This window comes from Alligator mississippiensis, chromosome 1, assembly GCF_030867095.1.
Source record: "Alligator mississippiensis isolate rAllMis1 chromosome 1, rAllMis1, whole genome shotgun sequence".
Lineage (NCBI taxonomy): Eukaryota > Metazoa > Chordata > Crocodylia > Alligatoridae > Alligator > Alligator mississippiensis.
The window spans coordinates 94,941,023-94,959,621 of record NC_081824.1 but is presented as its reverse complement, the minus strand read 5'-3'; the positions used below and the strand labels follow the sequence as shown (position 1 = coordinate 94,959,621).

The following is an 18,599-nucleotide window of genomic DNA, read 5'->3' as shown; positions in this document are numbered from 1 at the left end:
CTTTTTTTCTCAATCCCTCCTTTTTTTTCCTCTTTCCCAGTTACACCTTGTAGTTGAGGGGATGGTAACCCACAGCCTGTAGGCCAGATCCAGCCCACAAAGCTGAGGGGCTTTGGCAGCATTCTGGTGGTGCGGGTCTTTGGTGACAGGACGTTTAACCCATGCCACAGCCAGGAGAAGTAGCTGCAGCAACAGTGGCCAGGTCCTAGCCACAGCCTGCCTCAGACCCAAGCTAGATCATTGCAGCCCTCTACAAATGAACATTGTCAACTGCTGTTTTAACCCACATTTAATTTTATTTTCAAGTTCTTTTCTCTCTCCCTGCCATTCTCTCCCCTCCTTCAATTTCAACCCATCTTTCCTGCTCCTCCCCTTTATCTCTATTTTTTTCATCCAAAGGAAAAGGCATCTTATGTCAGAAGCCTGGAACATGTAACCTCCTCATCTTTCAAGCACTTGACTGTTAACAACACAGGTAACAGGTTTATTTCAGAAGATAAAGAAGCAATACAATTAATTTCCTGGAATAGCCTGCTATGTTAGAGTGAGAGGAAAGTGAATCTTCTTTTAAATAAAACTATTTGACAGTTCTTTGTTAAACATGGGGGTTCTGAGCTTAATTTAAAGAATCAAATGACAACTGGTGATAAATAACACCCATACACAGTGAACTAAAGAGGAGAAAGAGTGTTTCTGGGGTACTTGGTCATGGTTAGAGTATGAGGGTTGAAGGAAAAAGAGAGGCAGTTTTAAATTTCTCCTCCTCCCAGCAGTTTGGCTGCCACTTTGACAGTACTTTGAAGTTATCTGAGCTACTTTTGATTTGCTTTCTTGTGTGAACACTAAACAGGAAACTCTTCACTATTCCAAATGTATTGGAGTAGTTTGTTGTTAATATCTAGTGCATTGAAACTGACTGCTAAATATGACACAAACTGAGGCTGAAAAATGCAGTCAGGCCTTTCAGCATAGGAAAGAAGTGAAAAAAACCCTCCTCCTCCTTCCCCACCCTCACAGCAGCCCAGAAAACATTTAAAGAACGAGAAGGGAATTTTTTCTCCATTGTTCTTTTTAAAAAATTCCAGAACTGCAATTCATAGTAGAAGGGGCAGTCATATAGTCATGTACACATACATACACACAGAATTTTTCAAGAAGTGCAAAAGAAGCCATTAGTTAGCTAATGAGTCCCTTCTTGGGTGGCAGAAAACTCTTGACCAAAAACACATTACCTTATGTCATAATATACCACCCTATTATGACTTACAGATATGATTGCCCAACAAGGCCTGGATGATTCAACCATTCAGAAAGAAACAGAATCAAGGCTGAACACATTTGTCCTTGCAATAAGATGGATGCTTCTGAAATGTTCTGTGGTATCTCTGTACTAGGCATCTACATTTAATTTTTAGAATAGAAATCAAAAAGTAGGGCAGAAGAACAAGCACCACAGCACTCATCTGGCATTCAGATGTAAGTGGCCAGGTTGTGGGAGTCAAGTAGGGCCACTGCCAAAAGAATTAATCTGCACTAGTCCTTCAACCCAAGGCATTCAAGTGAAGGAGCCAAAGCCTATACTCTTACTTATTAACAAGTTAAATGTAGGAGTTAAACAAAAGCCAAGTGTAAAACCACTTCAACTAAACTGGGTTGAAGCTTAAGTGCAGGGTTTACATTTTGGAAATACCTAATGTTTCATTTGATTGCTCTTTCCACACTGTTTTTAGAAATAAGGATATTTTAAAAGATTTCCCTGTGCAATCTTTGGAGTCATTGTGCACTATCACGGCAGAAACCGATCATGCACAGAGACTGACAGAAGATAGGTTTGTCATCTTGTCAGAGGAATGTTGTCATCTTTACTTAGCAATCTCTCCTACTTTGGAGCCTGGGTCACAAGAGACATGTTCTTGAAGATACTACAAACCTGGGACTGGCCAGAAGGTTTTCCTTTGAGTGTCTTTCCCCCTTTTTCTCTTGAGGTAGCCCAATCATGAAGTATTTGTCTCTGATGACAGGGAAAGCTTCCAGTAGATTCCTTAGGCTATTGTAGCATGCAATGATCTGACCTCTCAGCGCATGGTGTGACATTCGATGGCTCAGGCTACAATGCACAAAAATATGTATATGCAGTACTGTGCAGTGAGTCATTCCGTAATCCTCTTGGTTCTGTTCCTTTTCTATACTGACATACCCTGCAGCATCTTCCACTAAAATTATCAGCAGTAGTTGGCTATTCTACTGTGCTGTGAAACTTAGAGGGATAAAAGTTATGAAAGCAATGTTAATATATTTTGCAATTCTATAATTCCTTATACCTGATATTCTCAAAGCCCTTTAAAAATACCCATGAATTCATACTCACAGCTGCTCTTTTGAAGTAGCTATAAATACTCCTAGGGTGCAACTAAAGGAGCAATTAATGTAATGAAATAAACAGTGGCACAGCTTGCACCTGAGTCAACTGCTCCTGGTTGCAAGGTTTACACATGTGCCCAGGACCACAGCAGTTAGAGCCAAGACAGAAGAGTCTTGGACTGGCAGTGGGCCCAGGGGATCAGCCCTGGGCTCTGAGTGGCAGCAGTGGGTGGCAGAGGGGCTGGCTGGGGCATAAGGGAGCTAAAGCGTGGGGCTAGCCAACAGGCAGCTCCCACACTCCAGCACTCTCGAGCCACAGCCAGCCCGTCACAGTCTACACGTGCATTTGATTGCACACAAGTACTCTGCCATAAGATAGTACTGTCCCTGGCAGTGCTATCTTATAGTGGAGTTAATTAATCTACTGAGCCCTAATACTGGCACATATATAGACTGTGATGCTTTACTGTGGAACTAATTAGTCTACTCTGCAGTAAAGTGCACATATAGATGCACCCATATTGTATCTTCAAGTGCCCATATCTATGAAATATTGTCCTCTCACAGCACCTAAGGTGTCCTGCTGACAAACCGTATGAATGTACAATGGGATGGATACTTGATATATTAAACAGCTGTATTGAAACTTGTCAGCGTGGCTTGTTTTTTCAGTCAAAACAGCATACAAAATACCTCTTTAAAAGAAGTACTTACTGGCACCTTGCAAAAGGATACAACTATTGTCATTAACATCAACAAGAGCAAACTCCCACTGACAAACACTGAAGCTGAAGTAAGGCCTATATAACTCTAAGATATTTTTTACATTCTCAGCTTAAAGCAGGTTTGAATAGATCCAACCCAGGTTTGAAACTCTTCTTCCTCTTGCTCCTTCCTTCTCTTGAGTTACTTCAATCCACCAAATGAATCTGCAGGATGATCTGTCACCCAGATCCACAACTCCATCATCACTCTCTGATTTACTCTGCCACTCTCAACTTTTACTATGGTTAAGTCCTCATGTTGACCCTTCTCCTCACCTACTAAATACCATCTAATCATCAACCTTTTCCCTCAGCCCAGTCCTGGAGAAAGAGTGATGCCTGTTCCAGTGTGCTCTCTCCAGAATTCTGCTTTTAACTCTTGCCTTTCTTCCACTAAGCCAATAAATGTAGTTGTATCTCATAAAAAATGGATCCTGTTCTAACCAGAACCTCAGCCACTCATTCAAGCATTTATCTTCAGCATACTCACTTATGACAGTATTCACCAATAACTTCCCTCTTGATTTTCAAAACTTCATCCTAGAATAAAATAATTTTTAATTAGCAACATCTCTACATACCTGTATGCATACCTTGCATCAAAAAAGGAGAAACACATATTTTACATACTGTTTTATGCATGTATTAAACAAGGTCTTATAGGATATCTCAGTACATTCTTTTAAAGCTGTATTGAGAGTGAATTTCAGGCATGATTTTAGCCAATAGAGCAGATCTTGGAAAGAGTTTATTAGGACAATAATCAGTTTCAGCATAGGTCTTGCATTTAGGTCACATGTACCAAACTTAGTCAATAAACATTGCAATGCTTTTTCTCAAAAGAGTAGTCTACTAATAGTTGCTCTCCCCTATATGTTAATACTGCGTATTAAATTGGTTACATAGTTTGTTAAACTAAATATGTTAAACTGAAGAATATTTTTTAGGACTTTTGATAAAATATTTAGTGAGATTTTGGGGAAAGACAGGAGCTGAGGAGAGGTGTGATTTAAAAAAATCTTTCATCATCTCTGTTCAGAACTAAATTTAACTTCTAATGCATTCAGGACAAGACCTAGAGTTGCAAGCAAATTCAAAATGGGATCTATGTTACTCGGTTTCTAGACACTGCATTAAGATGGTTTCCAAAATCTGGTTTTATCTTGGAGCATAGATTATAAAGAATCTATTTAATTTTCTTATAAGACTAACCACAATTTGCTAAAAAATAAAATGACATACTAAAAAGGCTTAATAAGAAGAGTTCTCCTATTCTAAGGTCTATTTTTAACCAAAGTCCATGATGTATGCTTCATAGGAGTAAAATCCCTTGATGTATCAATATGAAACACCAAGTGTGGATAGGACATTCTTCCTAATTTCAGCTGAAGATAGTTCCAGCTTAAGTTGTACTAGTAAATTAACTTCGCAAGAGCCACCTGCAGATTGGTATTCCCTTTTGTATATGGATAAAATAATTGACCACAAGTTAAAAAATGGGCAGGGCTTTACTGCACATCAGATACTCTGTGGTAACTGGGGTAGGTAGACGCTAAACCCCAGTAACTTAGGTCTCAACAAAAAAAAGGGAAATTTAATTTTCATTTACCATAGAGTAAGGGCACATAGACACCAGTAGTAACAATAGATGATCTAATGAATGATAAAGTCCTGTCTTGTTATAATCTTCTGTAGAATTGTTTATATGTCCATGCTCTAATTATCGATCATTGGACTTCAGGTGTTGCTACAGAGTGCCTACTGCAGCTGAAGGATGCAGGAGGGTCAAAGGTGTCCTTTAAGTTACCTTGACTACAGAATCATGAAACTGAGGTCAGAACAGGCCATTTGTTAAATAAGATAAATCCACCTCATGCTCAGATTCCTTCTCAGCTTTATTTATTTATTTGTTTATCAATTTATTCATTTTACATTTAAATCTCACACTTCTATTCCTTGTAACACACATTCTACAGCAAACAAACTTATTTATCTGAGATACTTGGAGGGTCCCCATCACCATAGTATCCAAATGCCTCATCACCAATGATGTAATTCAAGGGTGGCTAACACGCAGCACCAAGTGGAATGGGAAACTTCTGTGTGTGGCTCACGACAGATCAGGGAAAGGACAGGCAGCAGTCTCAGATAGGGCAGGGAACAAAAAGCAAAGCAGCAAATTGGGCAGGGAGCAGAAAGCAGAGCAGGAATTAGGTAGAGGAAAGTAATTAGAATGGCATTTGGGGAGAGCACAGCGCTAATTTGTGGCATGCCTCCCCAAATGGTTGGCCCTTGTCTTTACAGCCCATAGTAGAGCAGGGGACTACTATCATCCCTATTTTACAGATGGGGAATTGAGGCCCAGAGGAACTGAGTGATTTGTTCAAGGAAGTCTATGGCAGAGCAGGGAACTGAGACTTGGTATCCTGGGATGATGCCCTAACCATAAGGCCAGTCTTCTCTTTACAGTAATTACAGGCTGAGAGTTATGTTGGTGCCTTAACAAAATAAAAGCTAACAAAAACCTTAGTATAGTACTGAAAGTTAACAAAAATGTGTCTCTTCACTAAAGGTACTTTGACTCACAGGGTTTTGCATCCTGCTGCCCATGATTTCTTTTTTCTCAATGAATGTGTTTAGCATCTGGTCCCGTGGCCCCAATTTCTCCAGCTGGATAGAAATAAAGGCTTCTGGAGGTCTAAGAGTAAAGACAGACATTATACCTGAGCTCTGAAGCCAGGGACAGGAAGAGTTAGCTATCAAGATGCACCAAGAATAAATCCAATCTGATCTACAAAATTGTTTTAGGTTAAACAGAACACCTCATACAATTCAAATAAAAACATTTTGGGATGTATATAATAGACTTTATGGAGTAGCTGAAATATACAAGACCCAGATACAGACTGTCAATATACTTAATTTTTTATTTTATTGAAAATTAAGCACGTGAAAATAGATAGAGCCCCAATTAAGAATATCTTCTCAGGCAGACCAAGGGAGTTGGGGGAAATTCCTTTTTGTTTTATGAATGCCCTTTTATTTGTAAGCTTCATTTTGTGTTGTAACCCAACATTGGAACAGGATATCTGGGTGTGCTGAGAACTGTCTAATAAAGTGAACTATTCTGGACACTGTGTTCTCATGACTGAGTACAGGATGCCTCAGAAGTTAGCTAAAAATGAGACATTCATCACAGGGTGTCTATTCTGGTTGCCTGTAAATTGACTAGCCCAGACCAGTGATATATTGTGCAATAATCACTCACACCTAAGCACACGGAAAAAGGTCTGGGCCCAGTGCCTGAATTCTGCCTGACAGCAAGCCTTTGCAAGGTCCAAGACCTACTTAACAACTGATTCCAACTGATTCATACCAGTCCCTCCTAGATACACAGTTCTCCATGTCATGACTTTCTGCCATGTCACAGGCAGAACAAACAGGCCAAGAAAGCAGCATAGACTACTGGGCCTAATGCAACTGACCACACAGGAGATGTAGGATCAGGCTGAGGACAAGACCATCTGTTATCTGCCATAGATCTGTAACTGTCTAGACCTTTCAAAAATATGGTTGCAAAATTCCTATGCTAAACCTGCATTTCTTATCGCCTTATTACCCCAAAAGGGTTTAACTTGAAGTTAGAGTCCCCACTTACAGAGGGACTTTGAAGAAGTATGTCTAAAAACAGGGATTCAGGGAAGTCCACTGGCCAAAAAACAACACCAGTATAGGCCTGGGAGCATGCCTGAGAGACCTAGAAGAAAGAACAGTGCCCAGTACCTCCTTAGACCCCAAGGAGCAGAGAAACACCAGGGCCCCAGGACTGGGCTGCACTGACATTAGACTGACAACCACAAAGAGAGGGGAACTGCTCTGGTCATGACCATACCTTTTAATGGTTCGGTGCATATCCAAATGGTGCCCTTTAGCATATGGAATAGCCGGTGCTACTGCCAACTGATTTTCTGTCCCATACCCAGATCTAGAATTTCTCCCACTTGCTGAACTGCTCCGACTCCTCAAACTTACATTTCTTTCCTGTAATATTATGAGCAAATTTACTCTTATAAGGAATGTTAGTATGGTCTATTAAATTAATACAGGTTAGCAATTCAACATGATGTCTGTGTCCTAGCCATGTAGGATAATAGTTCACTAGGAACCCAGAAAGCAGAATAAAAGGTTCTCACTGAGCACAAGAATAACGAAACTGTGGAGACAAGGAGAGTTAAAGAAAAGAGAAAAATGATAAATTAGATCAAGTATTCTCTATACTGCATCAATAAAGATATCCTGCAAAGTCCACTTTCTCAAATATATCTAAATTCACCATTTGATATTCAGATGAGTTGTCCTAAACATGAAGAATAAAAAAGTAGTTGTATAAAACTAGACACATATCTTGTAATTTACATACGCATCTGCCTATTAAACAGCAATCGCCAGCATATGCAGAAGGGGTTTTTCACAAGGTTCAAGTAGAGACTGGGAGTAACGTTTTCAAAAGTGCCCAGATACTTTGAAAGCCAAGGGGAGTGAAGTTCCTAAGTGCTACTGATGCTTTTGAAAATGGAATTCAGGCTCCTATGTAATCTGGGCGTTTTTGAAAAATGTATCTTAGATACACAGCAGTCTATTGTGTGCAAGGCAAATAGATAATAGTTTAAATTAACTGATTCCAAATCTCCGTTAGTGGTCAATCTGTGTTTTGATTTGAATTACAAATAATTGTTCACACTAACATGTGTTCAGGCAAACTAAAAGGAAATTGGTCCAAATAACCCTAATTGTTTCAGGGATACTCTCTCATGTATAAAACTGGAAGGTTTCCAGCTTTCATCTGGAAAATTCCTCCACTAAGCCTGACTTTGCTAAGTTGCAGTCTCCCCTCTGAAGTTCAAGGGAAGGTCAAGTACTCTGGGGAGAAGGCTGGACTTGCTGACTTCACCAAAACAATCATTCCACAGCTGCATTGTTTCCAAAACATTGCAACATAAATCCAGTGACAAGGCCCTGTTAGGTGGAACCCCTCCTCTGACTAAAAGATGTGGTCAGCAAATACCATAACCCAAGAACAAACTAGCTTTGTTGCTATTACCAGAAAGACTTGATGAATAGAGAGCTGGTTCTACCTGCTTTACTGACTTTGCTGAGCCAACCTGATTTGACATTGCTTGAGTCTTTGATGTGAGAGGCTGAAATGGGGACAAGATGATATTCCTCATGGAACAAGATGAATCAGAGATTCTGGTTCCTCTGTAATAAGTTACATAGGGAACACTTGCCAGGCAGATTCAGCATATCAGGATGAGGGAGTCCAGAGTACTAAATGTTATTGCTTTCACATTTTATGGTACTTTCTACTTGTTTCAAATACTTCAAAGATGAGAAGTGAGACCCTTATCTTCATTCTGTGCCCTGTTCTGTCCCTTTATACTGCATAAAAGGGTCAGTGTGACACCCAAATGATTCATATGCAGCTAGATAAAGTTTCCTTCATTACAGATGCTGATGGGCAACTTGGGAAGAAGCGATCATGATACATTAGAATTCCAGATCCTGAGAAAAGGAAAACATGAGGTCAGCAAAATTAGGATGCTAGACTTCAAAAAGGGGGATTTCATCTAACTCAAGGAGCTAATAGGCATGGTGTCAGGAAAGGATAGACTGAAGGATAAAGTCACCCAGAAGGGCTGGGAGCTTCTAAGGGGCACAGTACTGGAGGCCCAACAAGAAGCTGTTCTGACATGATGGAAGCACAAGAAGAATGGCAAGAGACAAATATGGCTGCACAGGGAGCTTCTAAAATGCCTCAAATGCAAAAGGAAAGCATACCAGCAATGGAAGAATGGGCAAGTCACCAAGGAACTGTACCAGGAAATAGCAAGAACCCACAGAGACAAAACTCAGGAAGGCAAAGATAAAGAACAAGCTGCACCTGGCAAAGGAGGTTAAGGACAACAAGAAGCGATTCTATAAGTATGTTGGCTAGTAAAGAAGGACCAAGTAAGCTGTGGGTCCCTCTGCTAACAAGTCAGGGGGAACTCCTAACTGAAGATAGGAAGAAAGCAGAACTACTCAACAGCTCCTTTGCTTCAGTCTCCACAAAAAAATTAAGCTGCAGCCAGACAACTAATAAGGATCATCTGGGTAAAGAAGGGGGCAAGTTGAGGGAAAAGATAACAAAAGAGATGGTCAGAGAGCTTTGTTGGGTCTGAATGAATCCAAGTCAGCCAGGCTGGATGAGCTTCATCCCAGGGTCCTAAAGGAACTGGCAGAGAAGATCTCAATCGATGCATCTCCAGCAAAGCCAAAGAGGTGATTCTTTTGTTCTACTCAGCACTGGTGAGACCCCAGCTGGAGTAACGCATCCAGTTCTGGGCACCACACTTTAACAAGGATGTGGACAAGCTTGAGAGAGTCCAAAGAAGAGTCACCCGTATGATCAGTTTTAAAAGGCAAGCCATACAAGAAAAGGCTGAGGGATCTGGGACTCTTCAGCATGAGGAAAAGAGGGCTGAGAGGGGGCCTGGTAGCAGTTTACTGCTATACTAGGGGAGTATATCAAGGGCTCAGCAAACAACAGTTCACCAGGCCACCCAAGAGGAAAATCAGGAGTAATGGCCACAAACTCCTGGAAGACTGATTCAGGCTCAACATTAGGAAAAATTTCTTCACAGTCAGGGTGTCCAGACTGTGGAATAAGCTCCCTCCAGAGGTGGTGCAATCACTGACCCTGGAATTCTTCAAGAGGAGACCAGACAATCATCTTGTTGGGGTCATCTGACCCCCAATTATCTTTCCTGCTTCATGCAAGGGGCTGGACCCGATGATCTTCCAAGGTCCTTTCCGGCTTTACAATCTATGAAATTATAATCCCAGAGCCCTTGGCAATAATCTTCATGAAGTCATGGGAGATGGGCCAGGTACCAGAGGACTGGAAAAGGGCCAGTGTAGCACCACTTTTTGAAAAAGGCAAGAAAAGAAGGAGGATCCAAGGAACTACAGAGCAGTTAGCCTTACCTCAATACCTGGGAAGTAACTGGAGCATATCCTAACGAAAGCCATTTGCAAGCATTCGAAGAGGAAGGGCTCATCACAGCAGCCAGCATGGATTTATGAAAAGCAAATCATGCCAAACAAACCTGATCTCCTTCTTTGACAAAGTAACTACTTAGGTGGATTAAGGGAATGCTGTAGATATAGTGTATCTGGACTTCAACAAGGCTTTTGACAAGATCCTGCATGAACTTCTCATAGACAAAATGGAGAAATGTTGTCTAACTAAAACTACTGCAAGGTGGATTGATAACTGACTTGATAGCTGCAAGCAAAGTGTAATTATTAGTGGGTCCATGTAAGAATGACAGGAGGTTTCAAGTGGAATCCCACAGGGGTATGTCCTGGACCTAGTGCTGCTCAATGTGTTTATTAACAGTTTGGATGCTGGCATAGAAATCTTCTTGGGAAAGTTTGTGGACAGCATGAAACTTGGAAGGATTGTGAACACATTGAAAGATGTGAATGCAATTGAGTAAGATCTCAAAAGATTGGAAAGCTAGACTACAGCTAACAGGATGAAGTTCAATGAGGACAAATGCAAAGTGCTAAACCTCAGAAGGAATAATCAAAAAGAGAAATATAAAATGGATGACACCCGGCTAGATGGCAGCTCTGTAGAAAAAGACTTGGCAGTTATGGTAGACCACAGGTTCAATATGAGTCTGCAGTATAATGCAGCTGTTCAAAGTGCGAATGTGATTTTGGGCTGCATCAATACAAACATTAGGTATAAGACATAGGAGGTGATAGTGCCTCTCTATTTGGCACTAGTTAGGCCTCATCCTGAGTACTGTGTGCAGTTCTGGGCTCCACATTTTTAAAAGGATGTGGAGAAGATGTGGATGGTCCAGAGGTGGGCAACAAAAATGATCTTGGGCTTGGAAAGCAAGCTATACAAGGAGAATTGGAAGGAGCTAGGCATGTTCAGCTTGTGGAAAAGGCACTTAAGAGGGGACATGATAGCAGTCTTCAAATACATGGACTTGAAAGGCTGCCATAAAGAACAGGGAAAAAACCTTTTCTCTCTTGCTGAAGGGAGGAGGATGCAGACCAATGGCTGGAAGTTGCAGCAATGTAAGTTTAGATCGCATATCCAAAAAAAAATTATTCACTGTGAGAATAGTGAAGCAGTGGAATAGACTGCCTAGGAAGTTGTGGACTCCCTATCACTGGAGGTGTTCAAGAAGAGGTTGGACAGCATTTGGTCAGGCATGATCTAGGCATAGCTATGTCTATGTTCTACCATGGGTATTTCCCATGCTTCTGGGATTTGCTGCTTGTCCCCTCCCACGCTTTTCTGTTATATGATGTGTCAGGGTGTGTTTAAGCCTTCCCAGAGGTATTGGGTGCTGGTTACAGGCATTGGGTGCTGACTGGGGACTTTGACCAGGGTGTGCCAATGCTCCTACTGGGATTAAAGTCAGAAATTTCTGACTAGAGGGCCTTGGCCCTCCACTCAGGGTCAGACTGATCATCATATTTGGGATCAAGAAGGAATTTTACCCCATGGCCAGATTAGCATGGACTGTGAGGGTTTTTGCCTTCCTCTATAGTAGGTGTGTGGGACCTGGAACCTCTTGAGCATATACTGACAACATTTTATAGTAGCAGAACGTTGGCTGCCATGGTTCCCTTGCTTTACCTGTGGCAGGTTAGGGTATTAGGTCTGTGTTGTGTCAGGGTTGATAACATTCTTATGTAGAGTTTAAATTATGGTTGAATGGGATGATTTGGATAGATATGATCCTGCCTCAGGCGGGGGGGTTGGACTAGATGACCTCTGCAGGGCCCTTCCAGCCCTACTTCTCTATGATGGTACAGAAGCTGGCTATTAGGGCTGCCTGCCATGGATCAACTGGTAAGACCCATAGAAGTCGGTGTGGACATTTAGCTTTGGGGTGGTCTGGAGAGGCTGCCATAACACTGGGAACTTCTCCAACCATAGAGCAGTCCAGGAAGGGGAGCATACAAAGCATGCCTAAAGTCACACAATTCTCCCTAGCTGCAATCTCTGTATTGGCACAGGCCCTCAGCTTACATTTTTTATACCAAGTAGTTAAAAATTAGCCCCTGAAAGCTAATACGCTTGCACTTCTGACAACCTCCAGCCCTGAAACAAACCAAAGACACACATCCATCAGTCTGGGCATCTGGAATCACTATCATTGGGTGGAAGAGATGAGCTGATCCTGCTTTAAGCAGTGAATCTTAATTTCCCTCATGAGTGGATAAATGAGCCTATGGAGATGTAGCAGAAAGCCCCCTTTTCCTCTAATGTAGCAGAAAGCCCCCTTTTCCTCTTGCCTGCATTTGCTCTCCCCTCTTTGGATATGTTTCTCTTTTTCTACCTTTTCTTCCTTCCTCTCTCTTTCACTTTAAGATAAGGAATTGTATTTTAAAATTTGTATGTGTGCATTTTGTATCTCCCCTTGTAGTTTGGTATTTTTATCTATTTGTGTGCCATGGCATTTGTAGCTTATATTTTATACTCCTCACCTTTCAACTTGCAACTAAATGTGTTTTAGTAAGTTATACATTGTAACATTGTTAACAAGGGCAGGAATCAAACTGCCCTTCCCTGTATCAGGCTGGCCTGAAAGAGTGAGTGAATCAGTGATTGAATGTGTAACATGGAAGCAGGCAGCAATTATCACCTGGAAGCTGAACTCAATAGAAGACAATGTAACAACCGGGAAATCTCTAAACCTCACTGATCAAGGGCTAGAAGCCCTGGCCTGACTTAATCAACACAAGAGACCAACTTTTGGGCTGAATATCTCCAGATCGACCACTCCCAGAGCCCTATTCTAAATTCATCAACGGACTCCCAAACCTGCACGTACATGCGGACGACCCCTGGGGCTGACAGATGCTGTCCAGTAGCCACCAAGGGGGGGATAGTCCCACGAGGGTCAATGACCCCTGGATTGGGCAAACCAGAAAACTGGGGAGTCACCAAAGTCTGCCAGGGACAGATAAAAGGCAGTGAAAAGTGACCCTCAGTGGCGCCCTCTTGATCTCCAACTCAACCAGACCTGTCCAGCCAGAAGGACCAGTCGGCGACCCCCTTCTGGAAGATAACACCACGCTGCAAGAAGCCTCAACAACAGACTCCAGCGCTTGTAGGATAGGTATACCTGACTCTGTAGCCTGCTACTGTGTGTGTGTATGTGTATGTGTGTGCATGTGTGTGTGTGGGGACCAGCCCCAAGGTTTATGATTACAGTGTTTCAATCTGCCTAATAAACTAGAATTTTAAGGATCCCGAGTTGGACATTTGTAACTGTTCAACAGAGATAAGCCAGCAAAAGAGTCCAACAACTACAGCAGGGCCTGAAAAATGATTTTCTGTCTCTTTGTACATTGTCCATAGAGGAGGAAATGTTGGCAGACCTACCTCTGGCACCAAAGCTTGCATTTCTTGCATCTCTGGCTGAAAAGTGAAAGATTAACGGAATTGGCAAAAGTGGTGGTTTCTCTTCAGATTCACTATGCAAACAGTAGTCTATTAATCACACTTCCTTAAATGACAAAGCCAGGGTCAACATGTGACATGAGAAGATAAATGTGTGCTCTGGATACATGGGCTAGACCCTAAAAGAAGATGTAACCCTACTTACATACTGTGTATGTGACCCTAGGGTACATACTGTGACCTTAGAAAAAGATGACTGGACACAGAAGAGGTTCTTGTATCTGTAGTAAATATGGTCATATGTGAATCTGAGGAATGGAGGTTTTCAAAACCCAGCTGGACAAAGCTTAGACGGGGATGATCTAGTTAGGGCTGGCCCCGCTTTGAGGAGGGGGTTGGACGAGATGACCTCCTGAGGTCCCTCCCAACCTTAATTTTCTATGATTCCATGACAATCATATTGCCAAATTAGTATGGTACATATCAATATGCTACTAAACAGATCTCTGGAGTCTAGGAATCCTCATGGAAACAATGCAGTTTTCAGGGCAAGATCCATGACCAAAACGAAAATGGAGAATAGGTGCAAGGATCGTCCTGGATCTATGAAAGACTGCCTTGCTCATAAGTTAAAGAGGTAGTAGATCTCCTGGAGAATCAAACTGTTCACAAAAATTCCAGCAATTGGAAATCTGAGGAATCTTTTTTAGCCAGGAACACTGCCCGGTTGCTTCCCTTCCCAGCATATTTTGTTTTCCAGCAGAACTTCTTTTCTTATGCATTTACATTTGCAATACAAGCATCTTTTTTTTCCTTCCTTAGTCTTGAATAATTGATGCATGACTTCCCAAATTCTCTGCTGTGGCTATTGCTCTGTTGGTTCTATTAATTGTCCTGGCTTTCTGTTAGTTTGATTAGATAAGCTAATATTTACTGATTGTAACTCAGAAAAGTCTAGTCCAGAAATGTATGCGGTACTAATTAAATTATTTAGTGCCAAAAAAAGCCATCTGAAAACTCACATATTGTCACTGCCACGCTAAAAAAAAATAATATTTTAGACAGTAAAATATGTCTAAGTGTTTGGAAAAATCAGTCTTTATTCATTAGGGCACAAAAAGCTATTTCCAAAGTTAAGAATATTCATTGTAGTTGGCTGAGAGCCATGGCACCAACCACTTGTAAAGCAGTGCAAGGAAAGAGTTTAGAGAGACTTCAGGATTGGAAGTGCATGAAGAAAAGAAATTCAAATTCACTAGGGACTGTGATATTGAGGAATTTGGATTTGTTCTGGTTAGGAACAAAGACGCCCGTTTTCAAAGTTCTCTGGGAAAGGAAATGGAGCCCAGCTTTTGGGGCAGTCTATACAATACGCTACCCTGGAGCCACAGACCTCACAGATGGCTGCTCCAAGTCGCAGACCATGGGGCTATTGCTGATTCTGTGGGAAGGCTGCCTCAGCTTCACCAGAAGCTCAGTGAGATCAGACTGTGTCCATGAAAGGCTCCATTTTGCAGGATCAGCAAATTCTGGCAAAACAAAGTTTTATCAGAAGTTATCTGATCAGTCCTATCCAGAATAGATTTCCTCAGGCTATTGTGGAGAATAACATGCTCAAGGCAAGTGTATGAAGGAGTGCACAGGGCAGATCCAGGGAGGGTGAAGTGGTACAATTGCACCCCATTTTGATTCCTACTCCACCTAAACTTTAAAACCAACTGCCTGGGAGGGGAAGCCTCATTTCTCTTCCAAGAATGGTGATACAGTCAATTGACTTCATAGCTCATTATCATCTCCATAACTAAGGTAGGACAACCATGGCAGCTGACCCAGGTGCTGTTATGGAGGATGGAGGAGGCAGAAACCACCCCCCACTGTTACCTCAGTTGCACAACTGCACTAACAGCACAGCAGCAGCCCAAAGTCACCATTGGCTCCCATGTATCACAGCTGCCCCATGTGCCTGACTGCGTTGTTACACCTCTGATTATCTGGCTGATATTCAGGAGCAGATGGTACCTGCCTTGAGACAGGCAAAGTGCAGTAGCAAAGGATGCCCCCTCCCCAGTCCCTGCATCTCTTAAGCAACCAAAATGCCAGGTTGAGAAGCTGAGATAAAGTCGTTTTTTTTTTCTTTTTTAAGCTGAGAAAAGAACCTGTGCAGGAATCAGCATTATATGAATCTCACGGGCTAAAGTGTGGATATATTGCTCATGGGAATGCACATTCTCCTCACTTGAATGCAGAATAAATAGTCCCTAACCTGTTCTTTTGCCACTGTTGGCTGCTCACCTCCTCCCCAGACTGTGCTGCCAGGTGTAGTAATCTGGGACCTGACCTTGCCTGTGAAGACTCAGGTGAAAAAGGCATTGAGCACTTCAGACTTTGCTGCATCCTCTGTCACTAGGTTGCCTCCCCCATTCAGTAAGGGACCCACATTTTCCCTGATCTTCTTTTTGTTACTGACATACTTGTAGAAACCCTTCTTGTTACCCTTCCCATCCCTTGCTAGCTGCAACTCCAATTGCGCTTTGGCCTTCCTGACTTCATCCCTGCATATACAAGCAATTCTAACATAATAAAAGGCGTAGTCTGTGTGTCTGTCTGTCCATGATGCTTTTGCCCAACTGCACATATGCAGATTGGCTGCGTGGGCCAGGGACGGGGCCAGCTGAGCTAAAACAGGAGCCCTCTGCCGAGCTGCCTCCTCCTGCAGCCTTCGGTGTGGTGGCTCCCTCCTCCCCACCTCTACACGTGGCCAAAAAAAAATTAAAAATTGGGTAGAGCACTTTAAAAGCGGCAGGACCAACTGAAGAAAAGTGGGAGCCCCCCTGTTGTACCAGGGTCAGACCTGAATGGGGGAGGGGGGAGGGAGTGGGGTTGGACCCAAAGCAGTGTGGGGGGAGGGCATGGGGCTGGATGCGTGGCTCCATCCCTGCTGGCCCTCATTCCCCCCGTCATTCTTGATGGACAATTTGCTAGTTCTCTTATAATCTTCACTAGTTGTCTGTCCAAGCTTCCATTCCTTATAAGTTTCCTTTTTGGGATTTAGTTTACTGAAGAGTTCCCTGTCAAGCCAGGCTGGTCTTCTGCTGTACTCGCTAGTTTTCCCGCGCATCAGGATGGTTTGTTTCTGTACTCTCAGTAAGACTCCTTTAAAGTACAGCTAGCTCTCCTGTATTCCTCCCCCCTTCAGTCTGACTTCCCAGGGGATCCTGCCTATGAGATCCCCGCCAGTTCTTCCCTGTTTGTGAGCAGCAGGTGTGGCACCTAGTTGGCTGCTCCAGCACTTGCACCAGGAAGTTCTCCCCAACACTCTCCAAAAACTTCCTGGATGGCTTGCACACTGCTGCCCTCCCAGCAGATGTCAGGGTGATTGAGGTCCCCCATGGGAACCAAGGCCTGTGATCAGGAACCTGCCACTAGCTGTTTGAAGAAAGCCTCATCCACAACATCCTCCTTGTCAGATGGTCTATAGCAGACTTCATAGGAGACACATAGGGGAGACACGGAGTGAGGCACATGCCCCCTCTGAGATTGGCCCTTGCCAGCTGGGGAGTGGGGGGCGACAGCTGGTGCCCCCCCAAGAATGTGGGGGCACCGAGAAAAATGCTGGCAGCACATCCAGTTTGCCGCTGGACCCCCTGGTTGGCAATCAGCAGCTGAGGGACATCCCCCCAGTCGGCAATCAGCTACAGATGCCCCCCCAGGATCAGGAGGCACCAGTTGCCCATGGCAGACCTCCACCATGACATCACCCTTGTTGCTCTCTGACCCTAACCCAGAGACTTTCAACAAGTCTATCTCCATTTTCATACTGGAGCTTTGAGCATTCATATGGCTCTTTTACATAAGACGCAACTCCTCTTCTTCTCCCCTGCCTGTCATTCCTGAACAGTTTGTATCCATTCATGACAGTGCTCCAGTCATGCGAGCTATCCCACCAAGTCTCTGTTAGTCCAATCACTTCATAATTCTGTTACTGTGTGAGGACTTCCAATTCTTCCTGCTTGCTTCCCAGGCTCCATGAATTCATGTACAGGCACTTAAGGTAACTAGTCGATTGCCCCGATTTCTCAGGAAGAATACCACCTCTGCTGCCCCCTCCTGCTTGCTCTTCTTCCAGGTCACCCACTTCCCCACTTATCTCAGGGCTTTGGTCTCCAACCCCTAGTGAACCTAGTTTAAAGCCCTCCTCATGCTCATCTAGTCTCTCTCCTCTTGAACAATCTTCATGTACTTCACAAGTTCATATATCAGGATCACATATAACCAAACATGACACCAATAATCTAATCCATAACTGACATGTAGCCAGCTCTGGCTGAAACACTGGGGGCATAAGTATGGTAATAAAACCAGGACAGCTGCCCTGGGCACTGACCCCAGGCTGGGGTACAAACAAAATGGTTGCCATCACAGGTGCATGGTTTTGCCAGTGGCAGCAGCAGCAGCAATTGAAAATCACCACTACCCTCATGTGTGGCAGCCATCCCTGGGTGCCTGGCCATGTAGTTACACCTCTGTGAAGCTCCATAGCTGTGCAACAGCAGGCAGAAATTCATAGATTCATAGATGTTAGGGTCGGAAGGGACCTCAATAGATCATCGAGTCTGACCCCCTGCATAGGCAGGAAAGAGTGCTGGGTTTAGATGACCCCAGCTAGCTGCCTATCTAACCTCCTCTTGAAGACCCCCAGGGTAGGGGAGAGCACCACCTCCCTTGGGAGCCCATTCCAGACTTTGGCCACTCTAACTGTGAAGAAGTTCTTCCTAATGTCCAGTCTAAATCTGCTCTCTGCTAGCTTGTGGCCATTATTTCTTGTAACCCCCAGGGGCGCCTTGGTGAGTAAAGCCTCACCAATTCCCTTCTGTGCCCCCATGATGAACTTATAGGCAGCCACAAGGTCGCCTCTCAACCTTCTCTGGTGGAGGCTGAAGAGGTCCAGGTGCCCTAGTCTCTCCTCATAGGGCTTGGCCTACAAGCCCTTAACC

General features: G+C 43.3%; 1 protein-coding gene across 6 annotated transcripts in view; it reads right to left on the bottom strand.

The window, feature by feature from the left end:
• Positions 1 to 18,599, bottom strand: part of CCDC162 (uncharacterized) — a 153,004-nt gene that overhangs the window by 59,514 nt on the left and 74,891 nt on the right. For all 6 annotated transcript variants that reach the window (XM_059732773.1, XM_059732782.1, XM_059732784.1 and 3 more), the window contains exons 24-27: positions 7,018 to 7,166; positions 5,712 to 5,823; positions 3,616 to 3,665; positions 1,931 to 2,107 (exon numbers count right to left, since the gene is read on the bottom strand). In XM_059732773.1, coding sequence (XP_059588756.1) covers positions 1,931 to 2,107; positions 3,616 to 3,665; positions 5,712 to 5,823; positions 7,018 to 7,166 — 488 coding nt within the window. The remainder of the gene's footprint in view (positions 1 to 1,930; positions 2,108 to 3,615; positions 3,666 to 5,711; positions 5,824 to 7,017; positions 7,167 to 18,599) is intronic.